This window comes from Galendromus occidentalis, unplaced genomic scaffold (genome assembly GCF_000255335.2).
Source record: "Galendromus occidentalis unplaced genomic scaffold, Mocc_1.1 scf7180000077530, whole genome shotgun sequence".
Classification (NCBI taxonomy): Eukaryota; Metazoa; Arthropoda; class Arachnida; order Mesostigmata; family Phytoseiidae; genus Galendromus; species Galendromus occidentalis.
The window spans coordinates 2,090,572-2,109,795 of record NW_003805518.1 but is presented as its reverse complement, the minus strand read 5'-3'; the positions used below and the strand labels follow the sequence as shown (position 1 = coordinate 2,109,795).

At 52.6% G+C, this 19,224-nt stretch overlaps 1 protein-coding gene and 1 pseudogene across 1 annotated transcript in view; one reads left to right on the top strand and one right to left on the bottom strand.

Annotated features, from left to right (window-relative positions):
• Window positions 1-1,591: 1,591 nt before the first annotated feature.
• LOC100899808 (uncharacterized protein K02A2.6-like) lies at window positions 1,592-6,148 on the bottom strand (annotated as a pseudogene).
• Window positions 6,149-12,145: 5,997 nt separating this feature from the next.
• Ih (hyperpolarization activated cyclic nucleotide gated potassium channel Ih) overlaps window positions 12,146-19,224 on the top strand; it is a 34,265-nt gene continuing 27,186 nt past the window's right edge. Inside the window, exon 1 of the mRNA XM_003748429.1 lies at window positions 12,146-12,270. Coding sequence (XP_003748477.1) covers window positions 12,146-12,270 — 125 coding nt within the window. The remainder of the gene's footprint in view (window positions 12,271-19,224) is intronic.

The following is a 19,224-nucleotide window of genomic DNA, read 5'->3' as shown; positions in this document are numbered from 1 at the left end:
GTATACGGGCATTTTCCTCAACAAGCTCTCAACGGAGCTGTCAATTCGGTCGAATGTCGTCGCAGTCCCCCCATTGGTCCGACGATCCGTCGTTCTACCCAGCCAACATGTCCTCCGCAATTGATACTGTAGTAATGGACTTCTAATGAATGGGAATTCTGTGTCACGATAGATTCAAAGTTGGCCGATGGCAGAGGACAACCCATCGGTCGGTCAATTGTGCGGCGTCTACCGACCCCGATGGACCGTCGTGGTCCCAGAAGGTCAATCTTTATTTTCCCCACTCATCTCCGAAATGATCCTCTCACGAGCACCTGCTCTACGGATGAGTTGAAATCAAAGGGGACGGGGAGAGGAGGAAATCCCGATCACGGCGGGAAGTCTAGCGATAGGTCCTCTGGCTCCCCGGAGAACATGGGAAACGGGAGCCGAGTCGCCATGGGTCCCTGGAGAGACAACTCTTTTAATAATGTCGGCAACGAAAATTCAACATCTCTACCGTGCTCGGACACGTCGGGAGGTGTGCGTGCGGACGACTTGCGTGGGCACCGGGCTAATAATTCACCTCAATCCGAGTTAGTCTTTTTGGCGGCTGCGACCGCTCTCAAAGGAGTCCGATGGTCGGGGTCGAAGCCTCGGACACTGGACACGCCAGAGCTTGGAATAGATGTTCCAATCTCCCGTCCGCGGTCCAACCATTGGAGACTTATCTGGTTCCGCCGAAGGTGGCCTCGAGAAAGCGAAGTTTGTTCGAATGATTTTTCAAAACTAAAAGGGTCATCCCTCCGGACAAACACCCACCTACATTGCTGGCGGACGAGTTTTCCTGCCCCTCCGTCTGCGGTCGTCGCTCTCCCTCCAGAGACATTGGCGGTCGAAGGAGATAGCAACAACACGTTTGCGAAGTAGAAAGTCGGATTTGTCTCCAAAAATAAATGAAGCATACCTCGGCCGCACTTTCTCCGCCGCCGCACTTCACGCTCCGATGTGCGCTCGGTGAGCTCCCTCACGCCCCTCCCTCGCCCCCGCCGGGGCTCTCCTCCTCAATATGTTCGATGCGGAACGAACAGTTTATTAAAGAAAAAAAAACCACAACGGCCGTCGCGAAAATATAATATATCCGTTTGTTCGTTCGTTGGCTGGGACTGTCGGGTCGGAAGCTTCTTTTCGAGGGGTTAACCTTCTTTTCACAGCCCGAAGGCAGACAGGTAGGCGCAGGTGAGTGCAGCTGTCGGCGCAATGTGCGAGTAGACTTCGCAGCGCGCTAGCGTATATTGGATGCGTGCCTGTGGAGCGCCGCCGTTCGATCCAGCCCGCATTTCCAGGTGAGAAAGACGAACACGAGAGCAGCTTCTCAAATCGGCCTTTCTGTCGACGGGACTCAACAGAGGAGCCAGCGAGACAAAACGTCCACGACACACTCACTTTACGAGGTGGATTGAGTTTTTCCTCTCTCCTCCTCCTCCTCCTCGTCCTCTATTTCCCATCGACGGAATTCGCCTGAAAAAAGCCCGATCCGTAGTAAAGTCGGTCACCGCCGCTGACGCCACCGTTGAAATTGTTGCGGATTTACCGGGTTTTCCCTTGTACCTCAGACTATGAGTATAGAGAAGGAGAACACTCGTCTAACGTCGCCAACGGCTAACTACGGAATGAATTTATTATTGACCAGTGGGAGCGTCTGCACGCCGTCTGTCTCTCACATTCATAAAAGGGGTCATTGGTGGCGCTGAACGCTTTCCGCATACCGCTACACCTCCCCCAGTCGAACGCTTCGGTGGACTACGTCTTTCCATGTAGCGTTTGACGGCCCGGTGAGTGATCTGCAGTCTCAGTGGCGGGCGACGCTCACGTTTTCGAGGAAGCCCCTCGGTGCGCAAGGGAGTGCTTGGACCCGCTTCTCTTTCTCCGGGTGGTAGGGCTTCCAACAGTCCGCTGAGTTCTCCGATTTCCGGGTCTTCAGTTTCCGCGAAGGAGATCGACATGTCTTCCACATCGTATTCTTCTTTGGAATCGCTGGAGCTACCCGAGGTGATCGAGCTGTCTCGACTCGGCTGCCGGGTGGAGATATTACTTGGGCCACTGTGTTCCGCTAGGGGAGATTCGCCCTCCTCGATCGGGAGTTGAAAACTGTTTGGATGACTTTCTTGTTTGGGAAAAGCATCTTCTCCTTCCCGCGGGAAACAAGGCAGCGACAGTGCCAGCTGTAGGCCGAACTGATTCCACGATACATCGGGTGTGGGTTCGATGATGGCATACCTTGGTTTAAGCTGGTTGGCGTGACGCGTATGCGTCTCACCCTCCATTTCGACTTCGTACATCGTATTTCCCTTGCTGCTTAATATGATGCCTGGGGCCCATCTACGACTGTTGCGTTCGTGAATGGTTCCATAGATCTTCTCCTTGGGATAGTATTGTCTGTGTCGGGCTCCGTGGTGTCTATCGAAATCCGATTTCATTCTCGATTTGTAACCCGAATCTTGGCCCTTCTCGACCCGTTCGCTTGGAATGAGTAAGCGTAGCGGTGTTCTTGGCTTGTGTCCGAGGAGAATCTCAGCTGGGGACTTCGTTCCAGGACATGCTGAACTCGGGGTATTTCGGTACGTACCAAAAACTTTTGTAAGTTTTCCGTCACCGTTCCTTCCCCCTGTAATTTCTTCAGACTTCGCTTTAGTGTATCGACAAATCGCTCCGCCTGTCCATTCGATTGTTGGTGGTAAGGCGCTGAGAACAGTTGTCGAATACCACGAGGTTGACAGAAATTTTTGACTTTTGCTGATTTGAACTGACTGCCGTTATCGGTGACTAGCACTTCGGGATTCCCGAATCTGGCAAAGACCTCGTCAAATGCAGCTAAGATAGCTTCCGACGTAGCTTGTTTCAGAATTTTGACCTCCGGCCATTTCGAGTGGGCATCGACGATGACCAGGAAATACTGATCTCGAAGGGGCCCAGCAATGTCTGCGTGTACTCTTGACCAACAAGAGGAGGGTTCCCAATCAGCAAGAGGGACTTTGAGAGGGAGTTTCCCCGCCAGCTGACAATCCTCGCACCGCCTGACCAAGCTCTCGATATCCGCATCGATTCCTGGCCAATAAACATGACTTCGGGCGAGTGCCTTCATTTTGGAAATTCCCGGATGACCTTCATGTAGTAGGATCAGAGTTTCTTTCCTTAATGGCGTTGGTACCACCACGCGATCGGCCATCATTAAACATCGGTTGACGATTGATAGACTCTCGCGTCTTGTGTATAACGGGAAAAGATGACTTTCTCTGTCTATCTTCGGCCATGAGCCCTCGGTAACATACCCCATGGCTTCCGCTAGCACTCGATCTTGGTCAGTCTGTTTCTGGATAGTCTCCGCTGTTATAGGCAGTTTCGACAAGCTGCTCGAAAAATCGTTCTGTACCGAGATCTCGACTGATGCAATGATTGAGTCGACTAGCGGTTCCTCTTCGGCTCGAGCTTCAATCAGCGGGACAAGGCGTCAGCTTCTCCGAAATCTTTGGTGTTCTTGTATCGTATTTCGAAGTTGTAGGCGAGCAGGATCACAGCCCAGCGCTGTAGACGATTAGCGGTGTAAGCAGGTACGCCTTTCTGGGAGCCGAACACGGCCAACAATGGTTTATGGTCAGTGTTCAGCACGAATCGTCGCCCGTACACGAATTTATGAAAATTTTCGGATCGCGTACACTAGCGCTAGGGCTTCTTTCTCTATCTGACTGTAACGTCTCTCTGTCTGTGTGAGAGTTCGAGCGACGTGTAGAACAGCTTTCATGGACCCGTCTTCTAGTCGATGCATCAAGACGCCTCCGATGCCTTTTTGAGATGCATCGGCTGACACGAATATTGGTAGATTGGGATTGTAACGCATTAGCGAGAGAGTCTGACATTAGGATTTCTTTCGCTTCTTTTGAATGCGCCGTCGCACTCGGTCGACCACGTGAACTTCGCGTCTTTTTTCAATAAGTCAACCAATGGTGACTTCAAATCCTTCATCTCCGGGATGAAAGCTGAGTAGAACGTGAGCATGCCCAGAAAGGATCGGACTTCTGCGACGTCCCTCGGTGCATGCATGTCGATAATAGGTTGAACTTTTGCAGGGTCTGGTTTTCTACCCTGTTCGCTGATTATGAATCCGAGGTATTTGATCTGGGTTCGAAGGAAGTCACATTTTTCGAGTCGAACGCGGAAACCAAATTTCTGAAGTCTCTCCATGAGTTTGAATAATCTCTTGCGGTGTTCTTCTTTGGAATTCCCCGACACAATTATATCGTCCAAGTATGCCATGGTACCTTCCAGACCTGCTGTGAGTTCGTCCATAATCCTTTGGAAAGAGCTGGGTGCGCTCTTTATACCGAAAGGGAGACGTTTGACCCTAAAAAGCCCTTTTGGAGTGTTGATTGTGAGAAGCTCTTGGGACTTTTCATCGAGAGGGACCTGGAGATACGCTTCTGTCAGATCGATTTGTGAGAAGTATCTACCGCCATTTAGAGCGCTGAAGATGTCCTCGGCTGTCGGAAGGGGATAGTGGTCGTCTTCGATAACGCTATTCAGACCGGTTGAGTAATCTCCACACATTCTAATTCTTCCGTCTGGCTTCTTCACGATCACGATAGGAGCCGCAAAGTCGGAGTGGTGCGTATGTTCTATGACTCCGGCTTTTTCGAGGCGCTCTATTTCTGCGTTGACCGCTGGAAGGGTGGCATAGGTGACTGGCCTTGCCTTCCGGAACACTGGGGTGTGGTTTGGTTTCAGTTTGACAGAGGCTTGGTATTTCGTGCATCTGCCCAAACCATCCGCGAAAACCTCTGGAAACTTTTGCTCGAGTTCAATAGCGAATTTTCCTTGTTCGGTTTTTGATCCTGTCGCCTGGGAGATTCTTTTCGGTGAAGCATTCGGATTCTGTTCGCCATCTAGAAGTTTTTCGTAGAAGCATTTGTCTCGTTTGATCCAGTCGAGTCCCAGGAGAGAACATTCTTTTGAAACATAACATTTTCCCTCGAACTCGGTGCCATTCAGCTCTACGATGCAATCAAAACTTCCCAGTATGTGTAGAGGAGAGCCATCCGCTTGAGTCAGATTCACGTCTGACTTCCGCAGTTGAGGGCGCCTAGCTGTCTCCAAGTCTCCTCTGCTAACAGCGTTACGTCCGCTCCGGTGTCGAGAACAGGGTGACATCCGATCCGTTTATTCTCACCGATTTCAAGATTCTGCTGTTCTCGAGTAGTGAAATTTTGAGGTGACGAATGTCCGCTCTCTGTTTCGGAGCTCTGCATACGGACGCTTTGTGACCTATTTTGGAACACTTGTTACATTTCGTTTTCGCGAATGGGCAGTCTCGTTTCCAGTGTTTTTCGCCACAGCGAGAACAAGGAGATGGAGGGGGTTTACCGCGCTGATGATCCAGTTTCATTGAGCTCTTGTGGACGTGGCTCACCGTTGGAATCTGATCGGAGCTGCTCGTCGCGTCGCGCTTGAGCTGAGTGTAATTGATGAGCTCCGTAGCTAGGCTCTTCAATGTGGTGGATTCCTCGTCTAGTTTGCGTAGAGCTCGAGTACGGAGTTCGAGATCTTCTGGCGCGCTTAAAGAGTTGACGAGTACCAGGCACTTCAGATTCTCGGGGGAGAGTTTTTCGAGTTCTGCTGCTTCGCCCCTTGAATTTATGATCCCTACTAGATCAGTGAGGTCTTTTCCATCCCTTTTAGTTTGGAGGAACTTGAAACGACGCCTGAATAGCGATGCCGGTTGGCTGAAGAGAGTCTTCAGAGTCTCGATGATATTATCAAGGGACTCGTCTTCTATTCTATTAGGGAGGAGATAAGCGATGAATCGATCGTATTCCTTGACGTTCAACTTAGAAACTATGAAATTCTTCTTCATTGTCTCTGTGAGAGTCGCTCCGTCCGTGTCTATAACCGGCTTGTAGCGTCTGACCCATTTTTCGAATGTTAGATCGGCTTCCGGGTCATAGTTGAATTTGGGGATGCGATTATTCAAGGAGTCTGTGATCTTCTGCGCATCTGTCGACTGCGTACTTATCAGATCTTTGATGAGGGCCTTCTGAGAGTCCGCTGTCTGAAGTAGAGCAGCCTTGACGGCTTCGTGGATCACTTTCGCCAAATCGTTGAATTGGATCGCCATTTCTCTTATCTTCGTGAGTTTCGATGCTTCTTGGAGACTTTTGCACGTGAAGTCGTTTCACAAGAAGTTATCCTCGTCGCCACTGTTGAAATTGTTGCGGATTTACCGGGTTTTCCCTTGTACCTCAGACTATGAGTATAGAGAAGGAGAACACTCGTCTAACGTCGCCAACGGCTAACTACGGAATGAATTTATTATTGACCAGTGGGAGCGTCTGCACGCCGTCTGTATCTCACATTCATAAAAGGGGTCATTGGTGGCGCTGAACGCTTTCCGCATACCGCTACACGTCGGTCGTTCAGCGGAAGATATATGTATTCGCGTAAAACGAAACCTTTGCAGTCTAGGTGCATCTGATAGAAACGATATTATCGACGAGGTGAACCTTTATCGGGCTTAACTCCGGTGGGAGCCTGCATGGCGCTCTAGAGATCCGGAAACGACGGTCACCTCCTGTCTCTTATCGGAATCAGGAGCACAAAAACCTTTTCCCGAAGCTTTGCATCGGCTAGAATTCCCGAATCTGCGAGACCTGCGATTTCGGATCGCATCTGGGGGATTCCAGCAACGTGGAATGGGATTCCAATGGAGAGGTATTTCCCAATCCGAGGTTCGCGAGAGATTATTTCGTGACGAGCAACGTCGGGTTATTTCAACGAGGAACTAGTGAACTCAATTCGATCCAGAGGCGGGAGTGAAACTTCGACGCAAACCATTTGTTTTGATTAGAATTCTCTCCTCCTCTAAAGGCTTCTTCGGTCGCTCGTACATTCGGCAGCCGAGCGGACGATCTGCTGATACACAGAGCTTCCGATGCGGCATTGTTCATCTCCACCTGCCTCATTGGGAAGCTTGCGGTTCGCTTTCATTGTTCCTAATCAGATTACTCGGCCAAGTTTTTTGCGTTCGCTCTCCCCCCTCACTATCCGTTTCCCTTTATCCGTGTCATCAGAGACACCGGCGCTCGATTCCGGGAAAACAGCGGGAACTTCTCTGAGAATGTTCATGACTCTCACAAGAGCAAATCACGAATCCGGGAAAGCTCCTGACGTCACTATCGAGATCTTTCTCGCGAACGGTGGCGAAAAATGAGAAGACTTTCCGAAGAAGTAGATGTTGACCCACGGCTCTCATGCATTGGTCCTCGTCACGTGAATTTTCAAAACGAAAAGTCGGAACGGAATTCGACGCCTCTCGTCCTGCGCCGGCTCATCCTGAGCAACAATATGATTGCAATCAATTCGCGGTCGAACGCTCGTCAGCAGAGCCAATCAGAAGTTTGTCGACCCGTCGCGGACGACGCGGAGAAAACGTGACAGTCGGAGGGAGCGTCTGAAGGATCAGCCGGTGCTGCTGCGACCGAGAAGCGAAGGATGTCGTCCATCTACTGAATCGAAAAGACACAAAGAACCGCTGGAGCGGTGAGCCCTGCGTGACTTCCACGTGACCTCACAGGAATGAATCTCTACATTTACCATCAGCTCTGCTGTCGGGATTAATTACGTGATCTCAAGATATCCAGAGAAGATAACAAAATCGCTGCCGACACAGGAGAAGGAATTCGAGCGGGGACACCTTGAGTCGTGGAAGGAAGAAAGGTTCCTAACGTCGGATCCGTGACTGATCATTCCGGCGTTTAAGCTTGCCCTGAACCGGCTTCCTAGTTCGACACCGCCAGTTGGATGGCTTGTCAGCAGGCCCGCCGGTCAAGGGACCGGTGCCTAAGCCTCTCTTCCTTCTCTTGCATCCGGTGGTTTAGGGAGAAAGAGGACATCTAATTTCCGCTTAGTTCGATCTGTCTGGTCTAGAACGAGGACCTGCAGGCCGAGCTCTCTTTGTCGGGTCGAAGATGAGCCGATCCTTTTCCTCGCTCTCTCGGTGTAGCTTGATCACCCCAATATCCTCTCTCAGCGACGTTCGGCTCCGCGACCAGGTAATCTGTTTCGAAAACGGCCACCTGAGAGGGCAATCATTGATATATCATGGATCATAAGTATGTACTGAGCTCATAACGACAAACGGAATATCTGGCTGCTGCAATCGCTGGTCCGAGCGTATCCTGCTGTGCTGTTTGGTTTATTCATGTCAGTAGCCTGCAGGCTGAAGTATAGGCCTTGAAGACGCCCGGCGTAATTTTGATCTCTGCGATGGAAAGGCTCGATTGGAAGTTTCTGAGATTCCTATTCGATCGTCAACCCCGCCTCGGACTTCCACGGGAGTCTGCGATCGACCGTCAACAAGAAGGCGAAGACAATGTCAACTGACATCTTAGGCGATACTAAGCCGTCACACTATCTGTGATGAGTCTTGAAATCGGTCATTCCCCGTACTTGAGGGATAGCTCGTCTTCAGCTAGGCAACGAGCCCATCAGGGTAAATTCCGTGCCGTGTTTCTGGTTGGCGCCACTGATTCAGGTTCCCGCGGAAGAAGCTGAGAGGAGCTACTCCGAGACGTTTGAAGCTTCCTGTCGACCCGTCATCGCGCCTGACTATCGAGCCAATAGATCCTCGCCCCGGAGGCGTCCCCGATCAGCACTCACTTGGACCCGCTCCAACAGTTTTGCGGCGCGTCCACGCAGAGGACAGTAAACGCGATTCGTGCACAAAAGGTAGCGTGCACCTGTCCGAGATTATGTGAAGTTCACACTGCCGTATGCCAACCGATCGGCAACCCGGAAAGTGTCTGGAAGAAAGCATCGGGAGGAAGATCCACCTCCCTTCCTCGATTTTTCCAGGGCGAGGTGACATCTATGACATGCCCGCCCTTACGAGGAGCGGAGCGTAGTTCTAAGTCAAAAGTAGAAATTTATAATGACAGTAATTTAACCTGTGCTCTGGGAGCTGGGGGTCCCGGAAGCGAAGAGTCCGATGACTGAGTGAGCTTGTCGAGAGTCTCGACCTCTTCCTCTCACCAAGAGACTTTCGGCTCAGCGGACTTGCTGTTCGTACCTGTTCGTGTATTCAAACAACGGAGAGTCTCAAAAGGCTCGAACTCGTGGCGATCCCTGAATGCGCTTTTCGCACGACGCATTGCGGATACGCCAGCCGTCTTCTACAGCCGGGACGGGGCAAGCGATCATCACCTCCTCCACTGGCGAGGAGCCCGCATTACCGCATGGCGAGATGTCGTGTAGATCGCCTACGTTCCGGCCTTGGAGATCCCGAGAGTGCCATTGCGCATCTCGTGCCGCTTCTGGCTGTACCGATGTGGTTTCGGTGGCTCGTTGGAGTCGAGTTATAAAGCTGTACCGAAGGAAATCCTTGGTTCGCTTCGAGTCCCTCTCCTGTCTCTTCCCCATGTCGGTCGGCCGGCCGGCTGGCTGGCTGGAGAGCGACCGGCTGGCTGGGTCGGTGGCCGTCTGCCTGCCTGCCAGCCTCCTGCTTCCAGGTGGCTCCTACACTACCTGTCTCTGCTCCCGAAGCACCCTTCCCCACGAGCGAACGTGCGTGCTTGCGTTAGCTCGTCGGTCGGTTCGATCCCCTGTGCAGTTCAGGAGCTGCTCGACGGCGGCGAACTGAGTCTGTCGGACGGCTGTCGGAAGAACCGATGTGTTGAGGCATTTCTTGAAGCGCGTTTGACGTCGGTGCGGACCGTGAATTTCGTCGATGCGGGAGCGTATGCTCGGGGACCCGTGAATTCTCACCGTGAGGATCGACGCTCCGCTACTTGTGGCGCTTTTCTGAGTCCCTCGCCCAAGAGGCCAGTGTACGGTGTAGAGTACGAGCATCGGCCGCAAAGGCGGCTCATTTATACGGCAAGCAGACCGCACGTCCGGCACGCTCGGAAGCAGCCACGGAATCGCGTGTCATCCGAAGGAGACGACGTCGACCGTGCAAGGGATACGCGCGTCCTCGGCGCTCGGAGCTCTCGACGATAGACGACGTGAAAACGTGTGGCGTGAGATCAGGAAAGGAGAGACGAGACGAAGAAATGTACAGCAGCAGCAACGTGCGACCGTGGGTGGGCTATTGATTGTGGATTGCGGCCCTCACTCAACTCACTAACTCGCCCTCTTCGCTTTCGGTTGGTCTCCATGGCAAATCGTGAGTTCTGCCGCTGCTGGCGCCGCTGCCGCCACGGCCACGACTGGCGGAGGTCCGTTTGTGCGAAGCCAATCAGACAGTTCGATTGTGGTCACAGGAGGTGCTCACGTCGCTCCAGTGCTTAAAACAGGAGTAGCGATGTTCTCCTGGCGACTTACAACGCGTTTTCAACGATACTTCCCGGTCAGAACGTCAGGGGACGCCGGCTAAGGGTCAACTCGAGTCCAAAGCGATATAAGCTGTCTGAGGATCGGACACTCAGTTCAATAATCAGCCACTCAGTCATTCAGCCAGCCAAGCAGAAGCAGCGTGTCACTCCGGTGGCTCCTTCTCGAATTGAGAAACGACGACAAGGAGAACCGCGGATTTCGAGCCACCCGGTGAACAGCTGACGAGTTTCATTCCCGCCTCGTAGGCTGCCCTCAGTCTAGTCTCCTCACTGCCTCCTCGCGACTCATCATCGATTTTTTCCTCTGACGCAAGATATCTGTTCACCGCGAATTTCGCTCCACGCTGGAATCCAACTTCAACGTCTGGGGAAGACTAGGGGCAAGCCGAGCTCAGAACGATGAGGGAGCTGATTCTGTTCCAAATCGAGGATGCGAGAACGACCACAGAGTAGAGAATAAGGGAACGGATACAATAGACGCTGAAGCCAAGCTTGAACCAACCAAAAGCACCTTAGAGTTCAAAACGTACATCGTACTACTCCATGCGATCAACCAAGTGAGCCGCTCAGTCAACCAAGCTAACCGTCAATCATTCAAGCAAGCAATCAGTCAGTCAGTCAGTGCGCCAATCATCAACCAACCAAGCAACAAACCCACAACGATGTCCACTCCGAAAACATCGAGTGCAGTTGAAATTCAATCAACCAAGTAATCGCAAATGAAGTGCATGAGTTCTAGACCAGTAGAACGAGTGCTCCTCACCACAACCACCGCGACCGACAACTAGTTGCATCATCGATTCGGTGCACGAAGCGCCCGAGTCGAGATAGTCATCTTACCGTTCATCAAATCAATCAATCGACAACCAGTCTACCAACTTATCCTTCTACCAATCAGTCAATCAATCTTTTCACCTGGCCACCGTCATTGAGTCCGTGAATCATCTATCATCATCAATTCGTACTGGATCTACATACCTACTTCACTCTTCCGAGAATTCCCCAGGCAATAACGATGACACACCTGAACCTAGACAGAAACGAACAGCATCTCGAGCAACAAAAAACACAAGAATTCCGAAAAACCGTCGGATGCATAGAAAAAGCAGCCAGTCAAAGATGAAAAAGTCGCAATAAGTCGTTGGTAAGACGAACGGAAAAACAAATGAATGGAACAAGAGCATCGCAATAGCTCTATCAAGTTGGGATCCAGACGAAATCGAAGACCCACTGACGCATCGACCAAGAGTAGTCACGTCTACAATACACGGTTACTACTTCTGATACTACTACCAGTGCGAGGGAAGTATCTCGAGAGGAGGACGTCTACGATTTCAGCCGTCAACCGATCAAGTTCCCAGTGGACCAGTCAAGCGTTTATTGGAAGATTACACTTCGCCAGAACAAGCCTAAACAAGAGAGTCAGTGAGCTGATTTGAAGAAGCAAACCCGAAAGCAAGCCCTGAGCGAGGAAACCGTCAACCGAAAACGACCATCGGGAGAGTTGAGCGGGAAATTCTAGAAGCTTTAGTCGACGCCAGTTCCTGTGGTGATGCAATCGTGATGATTTTTGACAAGTTCCGATCTCCGAGAGGAAAGTATTCATGGGAGCGAAACTAATTCTTCGGCATTACGTATAACGAATTTCGTGAGCAGAGTCTCAGCCGGGACATCTCGCGAGAACGTTGTTTCTGAAAATTCGACCGCGAGACTCAGAACGCCGTGCAAGGGGTGCGGGAGGAGCACGCGAGATCGTAGAGAACTTTGAAACAAAGAGCTAAACCATGGCGAAAGCCGCGAACAGCAAATGGATGGTGATAGCGCGTCAGATCAGGACTGGGGGCGGCCTGTTGCCCCAGCGCTACGAACTCGTCTCGACCAACGCGAACCAACAGCCAAATAGAACCTGGTGAGTAGAAAGGACGAGATATTTTCTTCTGTTTTAGAAAAAGATAACGTTTGCGAACGCGCGGAGAAAGCCGCAACTAATCGCGTGATGCGGTACCGACTCGTGAATCGAGTCCTTCCGTCATTCATGATCTTTCCGAAGGCGCAGAGCCCACACCGAGGACACAAGCATTGCATTTTTTCCCGCCGGCCCGCACCCTCTCTCCCGCCCTCGCACTCACTCACTTACATTCAGCACCGTCTGATGAGTGCGTCGTTAGGGGGAATGTGCTGCTTGTTGGTTCGTCGTCGCGAACCATTTTTGTACGAGCTCGCAGACAGCCAGCCACGCGGTTGGACAAGTGAGCGAACGAGTGAGCGAGCGAGTGACGTTGCATTATCTGGCTGTATCACAGCAGGACAGGAGAGCGTGGTTCACAGGGGTCTCAGCGAACCTTTGATGCCTGGGTCTCGAGGAGATGTGCTCTGTGGATTGAAAGCCTCACCTTCCGGCGTCCCAGGCCATTTGTTTGGTAGCTACATCTCTCTGGATGTCCAGCGCTGGCAGCGGGCTGCATCGGTGGACACAACACCGCACAAATACTCTCAGACCTTGTGGAAACACTGTTCGTGGTCGCCGACCGTCTATCGACGTGCGTGGAGGACGGTCGAAACCCCAAGCCGATTGAGACTCTTCTTCTGTAGCGTTCCTGTCGAGATGGTCACCACAGAGAGACAGAAGAGACTCGTCGCCATAAATACGAACACGTTCCCGGGCCCGCTGCGCGATGAGACTTCTGTCCGGATCTCGATGGTATCTCCACGAGTTGGGCATATCCAAAAGTCTGTCGGGTCTGCCTTAGGAGAATTACGATTTCCTCCCTCGTCGTGAACCCGGCCCAGATTCGTGCGCTCCCGTGAAATTTACGTAGATTTATATCGTGCTCGATGTGTAATTTTCGCGCTCGGCTACAATGGTTTCCGCCCTCGCGAGGAGCCGACGTCCTACCGATCAGGTTTGTCCCGTCTCGCGAAAAAGCGGATCCGTCCACACTCTATTTTCATCGGAGCAGGAAGTTCCGTCCAATTTTAGTGACACTGAATCATTGCTTCTTCCTCCGCTACTTTCGACCGAGCGACGAGGTCGATTCTTCTTCTTCGCAGCCGTCGACAATAGTGACAACCACGTTCTACTCACCTTCAGCCGCTTAAACGACCGAAGAACCAACCAGCCGGGCAAGTTTTTCTCCGTGCCAATTAAAAGCAGAGGAAGCCTGACACGGATTATTTCGAAAAATTTGGAACCATACCACACGAAACGCCATCACCTGATTAAATTGCGAGCCATTGAGATCGCCTACAATGGCCAGAATTAGCACAAATTTTGTAAATTACGACATTCAGCTCTCAGCGGGATCAATCGACGGTGCCAAAACGCTCCACCGACGGTCGGCACGATGAATTTTACGATTCAACGACAGACATTGCTCGCTTCCCGGGAACGGTCAGGAGGCGTGCGACAGTTTCCCCCCAAACAGAACCGGGGAATCCCTATCCCGCTGGGATGCTCTTTCGCTTTTGTATACACCGAAGCCCGGGACGTCCAATTCGCACTAATCAAGACGAGCATCGTGTCAACAAGAGAGAACAACACCGAGCGAGATGATTTCAAATGACCACCGTAAATTATGCACTCGCCGACCCACGTTTGGGATTAGTGACCCCTCGCGAGCTACCGCACCGAGCGAACAACAATTCCATTTCTGCGATCCTCGGATCAGCAATCCGGACTACGTACCCGCACAGCGACTCCGTCTGCTGTTTGACCTCGGATTTTTTGTTGTTTTATTCCGAGGTGGCCCACGAGAATATCCTCGCCTTTCGTTCACTCGGAAGAGTCCACTTCGGATCTCCCAATGCTCGGATCAACGTGCTCGGCACCTTCGTGCACAAAGCTCTTTTTGAGTTGCTTTGCCATCCTGTGCTAGTTCTCGAGACGCTTCTGGAAGCTTTTCCCTTCTTTTTCCTTACTGTTTTCTTTCCCCATGGGTCTTCTGTTCCCGATTCGGCGTTTCCTACCTCCGTAAATATCAATATCTAAAAGCGATCCCCTGCCTCGGGTGCACGTCGCAGAATGCACGTGCATGCAGAGACGCCTCCGTGTGGAAACCCGCGTGATTCCCTCAAACACGCGGCACCCGGCGAGCCGCAGGCGCAGGTGATTGGACCCAGTCCGGGAGCTCTACTTCGTACCGTGTGAGGACAGCTCCATGTGATCGGGCACGTAAGAGTCGAACTCGAAGCCACGAAGTCAAACATTCCAGAGAGGGAGAGCCCGCAAAGCTCCCGTTCAATTGTAAGACAATTGACGACAGAAGAAGATGTTGACAATAATCCCCGCTTTATAGTCCTGCGGCCGCTGAAACGTGGTCGTTGAAGTTCCCAAGGGATCTAAGCCCTGGTGTGCATTTGCCCCGGGAAAAGCAGGGAGAGAGACTGAGCGACGAAGTGGAAAAGAAAGAGAGTTATTCGGGGAAAAACGGGGACGAAAGGTGGGGGACGGGGGGGGGGACATCAGAGGATCAAGGAGCGCATCGGAAGGGTGAGGAACATCAGGGGATCAAGGAGGGCGCATCGGAGGGCGGTTGTGCCACAGTGCGGCGGGCCTCACGTCGGCGTCGCCTGCTCGTTTCGTTCCTGCATGGACTACGGAGAGACAAAAGCGTGGTCGTCGACGTCGGCCTCGCTGTCGAACAAATTTATCACAGCGGAGCGTAGACTCTGGAACGGGTCTGCTGCTCGGGCAGATATGGTATTGTCAGCAAAAAACAAAGGAGTCCGCCTCAGGCAGGTGGTCACCGCGCGCGCACCCACCTGCCACAGACGCACTCAGAGTAGCACAACAGCTGCTTTCGCTCCATACACGGTATGCAGTCGTTGGGTGTCGGGCGAAACGAGGCGCCCGAAGTGCTCTTTCCATTCCCTCCACCTGATTAAGCCTAGAAAGCTGCTCAGGAAAGACGACTCGGTTGGCGGCCAGACGGGCAGGCGGGCCCGCCTGCACTTGCAGCTAACGATGCTGAAACTTGTTCGACCGAGCGACGGACGTCAACGAGACGGACACACTTTCCTCGACGAGGAATAGCGCTCTGAATCCTGTGGTCGAGCCGCTCTGTGGGTCCATCTTACTCAAAGGACCTTCTCGTCACATCAATTCTCTCTATTGGAAACATCCGGCCATTTGGCTCCGGTGGCAAAGAGTGAGTAGCCGACTGGGCGAGCGAGCGAGCCGGCGGGCGTTCGTTTTCCTTCGGGCCTCGGAGCAAACCAACTGAGAAATTGAGCGACGACAAGGACGTCGTCGATGTCGGCCGAGGGGACGAGACACAGTATACTTACTTTGTCTACTTCGAACGGCTCACTATTGTCGTCCTCCCAGAGAAGAGTCCCGATAGCTGTCCGAATAGAATTCATCGTCGGCCGTCGTGTCGGAACCGTTCGCGAGCCAAAGCCCCGCACAGTAAATACATAGGTACATACACGATCGCTTCACGACGAGTAGTGAAACAGAATCTCGCGTCGAGTCTGATGCTCGCTCCGTTCGACGCTCTGCATTCGATATACTACAACGGATCTTGAGTATGTAGAGTTCTGGAGATGTTGACGAAGACTGATGGATTCCTTCATCGAAACGTCGCGTCGCTGTCAACGCCAGGCTTCTCGAAGTCAAAACGGTTTTCAGTCAAGCATCGACTCGGCCTCCGAGGTCGTTCCTCCTGAATGCCGCGAAGATCCCGCAGACGCTCGACAGGCTCCTCGACGAAGATTCCAAAGTTTCGGAGCGGGAAGAATCCGGAAACTGGACCATGGACATTTTCCTCTCGGGGCGTACATGAATTTGAGCCGCTATCTTCGTGACTTGAATTTCCCGTCGCTTCCTCCTCTATGGCCTGAGAGACGGAGAATCGTCCCTGAAAGCATTTCAGGCAGCGATGCTGAAGATTATCTGAGACAAGCGGACATCGGGAACCCGGTCTCTCGGAGGGGCAACGTCTCGGGTCGCTGAAAGGTCGCCGTCACCAAGCGGTCTTTGTTGCAAGCCGGAGACGAGGAAACTACCTCTATAACATAAGCGATTCTAAGCGATAATCGACGCGTTCGGGGATCGACCTTTTCTTTCTTGGCATGGCGTCCCAGCTCCGCCGGAGCGCTCCAACCAGCGGTGGGCCGCTTTGCCCACGTCACTTGAATCAAGCCGGAATCCGCCGAGTGCTGATGTCGCACTCTGTATTCGAACATGTGTGTTGATCGCGGACAACTCGCTTGACCCGAGTCATGGGGACTGAGCCGAGGGAAGTCCACAGGAACCATCTGTTTCGGCGAAAATCTCACCATTTGTCGGGATTTGCGCCGGACAGTGGCTCGACTGTCGCTCCCCCGGCTCCTGTCGCACCAGATAAAAGCGATAAAAGCTCCGAATCGGTGGCCAGCTTCGCCTGCGACGTAAAACCCTCTCACCAACGCACTGCCCCACAGTGAGTGGTCTGCAATAATTATGGAGCGGATTGCAGGAATTTCCGGAATTGACAGAGCCAAATCGAATCATTCAGTGATATCGACGTGAGCTTGCGTAATCCAATCGTTGATCGAAGAGCTCGGATGAGGGCTGTGCGTCGAGCGAGTTTTTACGCGATTTCGAGCTCGATATGTTCCGAAAGGTCGCTTACAACATAAACTGAAAAGAGAAAAAAAATCGGCCTCGAATTCGAGCGAGCGTCCGACGCGCATTGCTCCGCGCACGAGCCCACCGGGCAAATAATAAATTTTCTCCCACGCACGTCACCGTTGTTCAATTCGATCCTCGAATCGGCGGAGCTTGAATAGCGGAGCTCGCGCCGTCGCAGGTGCACTGGATACCCGCGCTAGCAGCTCGTAGTGCTCATTCCTGCGCCGCCGCTTCGAGTTGAGTGTTCGTCCGTAGCGTAGTAAAGCGCTATCGTAAACTGGCCTTGCTTGTAATCTTGTCGGGAAAACCGAAGTTGCGCTCATCATGTTCGATCCTCGACCAGATTCAATACCACTAAAGCAAAGTTGAGGGTGGGTACGCTCATTCAATGAACTGGTCGAGTGGCTCTGCTCCTTGACTGCGTGTCTCGGCTGTCTCCCGCTGGATGACTAACTGGATACAGAGACTTGCTCGACTCTCCCCCCGTGCCCCGGGCAGACCGTCCGTCTGCCGGCCGGCCGATCGAGCGACTTGGCGCTCGGTAGAGGGAAAGGACGTCGACGACAAGGGTCGCAACGCATGGATTGAACCTGTTAGCAGCGAATTCCGCTCCGACCGAATCATCGATATCAAGAACCCAATCGAGGATATTTCCGAGATGAGATCATGCAGCGTGTGTCTATTCTGCCCCTGCACGGGGCGGTCAGCCGCGGCTTCCGTCCCGCTCTGTACCGACTCGGGGGGCAAGGGCGCTTGACAAGCAGGAATGGCCCAGCACGCAATAGGGCAGGTTCACCAGCTCGCTCGTGCGCCGCGTATGACTAGCGTTTCGTCGGGCCTAACTAACCCAAAACTCGGTCACTAATGTAGTCCGCTCCGATGATGTACGAGCTCTCCCCGGGGGATTGAAAGCGAGCTCGCCGTTCAAATATTCTCCGGAGAGCTGGACCCTCGCGAGCATTTTGGACGAGGAGCGGAAATCGCGGCTTCGCTCCTTTCGTCTGCTGCACATCTGTAGCGTTCACCAGATCAGACCATCCGTCAAAGTTCTCAAGTCTTCCCTCGTGATGTCATTCGACCTCCGAGAATCATTGCGAACTTTTGAATCTCATTCCAGCCTTGCATTCGCGTCGATCGGGGAGAAAACGAAACGCTGAAATATCAAGATCCAGATCAAACTGCTCGGGGAACGCCAACCCGTTCTCCCGACGAACTTGGTCCTCGAGGTGACGTCAGCGTCGACGATGCCACCGTCACACTTCGAGGAAATCGTTGTTGCCGGTTGGCTGCTATCCGAGAGATCAGAAACAACAAATGATCTATATTTGGAAAACTCAGAGACTTTAGTCTGCTTGTCGTCACCAACAGATCGGTACGACGGGGGAAAAAGGGGACGTCGGTATGGAGTTAGCAAAGGCTACAGGCAGGGTCGGGGCAATGAGACAGAGCCGCGACTCGAGTTCGGGGATCCCAGACGGGGGCGATATGAGCGGGGAATTATTTGAGATGGTTCCCAAGACAACCGCTGCTTGTCCGCCCGCCCGGGGCCGAGCTCCTCCTTGACCTCAAGCGAAGCCTAATTGAGGAACATTGCGACTACAACTGTCTGGATACAATGGATACATTGGACACAAGGCGCAGTCAGGCGACCAAGAAGGATGCGTGTCTAACAGTTAGACGGAAACGATCATGCGCCGAAATTATTATTTATGGAGGAGGTCAGAGCTACTGGTCACTCGACGTCCGAGAAGAGGAAGCTCCCATCGCCGATGACGTTTTCAATAGCAGATGAGCGAAAATCACTGATGAGCGAGCAATCACAGTGATGAACTCAGGGGAACGAAGACCCATCGCTCCACTGGGTCGGCAGAGGTTTTCGCAAGCTCAGCAAGGTGCTATGTTCGACGAGGCAGTGGACCCCGAGGTGTCGCGGAACCCGAACACGAGCAACTTGTTGAATGAGAGAATTTTTCGGGGCTCCCCGAGGGGAACTAAGACACCAGCTCTAAAAGCCTGCCTTACTCTGATGGCAGCTCTGACGTCAACGACGACGCCGTAGCACCCTTCTCGCTCCCGCAAGTGTTGGGAAAAGTCCGCAATGTCCCTCAAGACAGTCCAGGGAGTCCGAGTACGTTCCCTCCTGCGATTCCATTCTCGACTTCCGACTGCCCACCATACCCATTTAGATTGAAAATAGAGGTCGTCCCGACCGTCTAATGCAGGAAGGTCTGAGAGAATCGCGAGAAATTC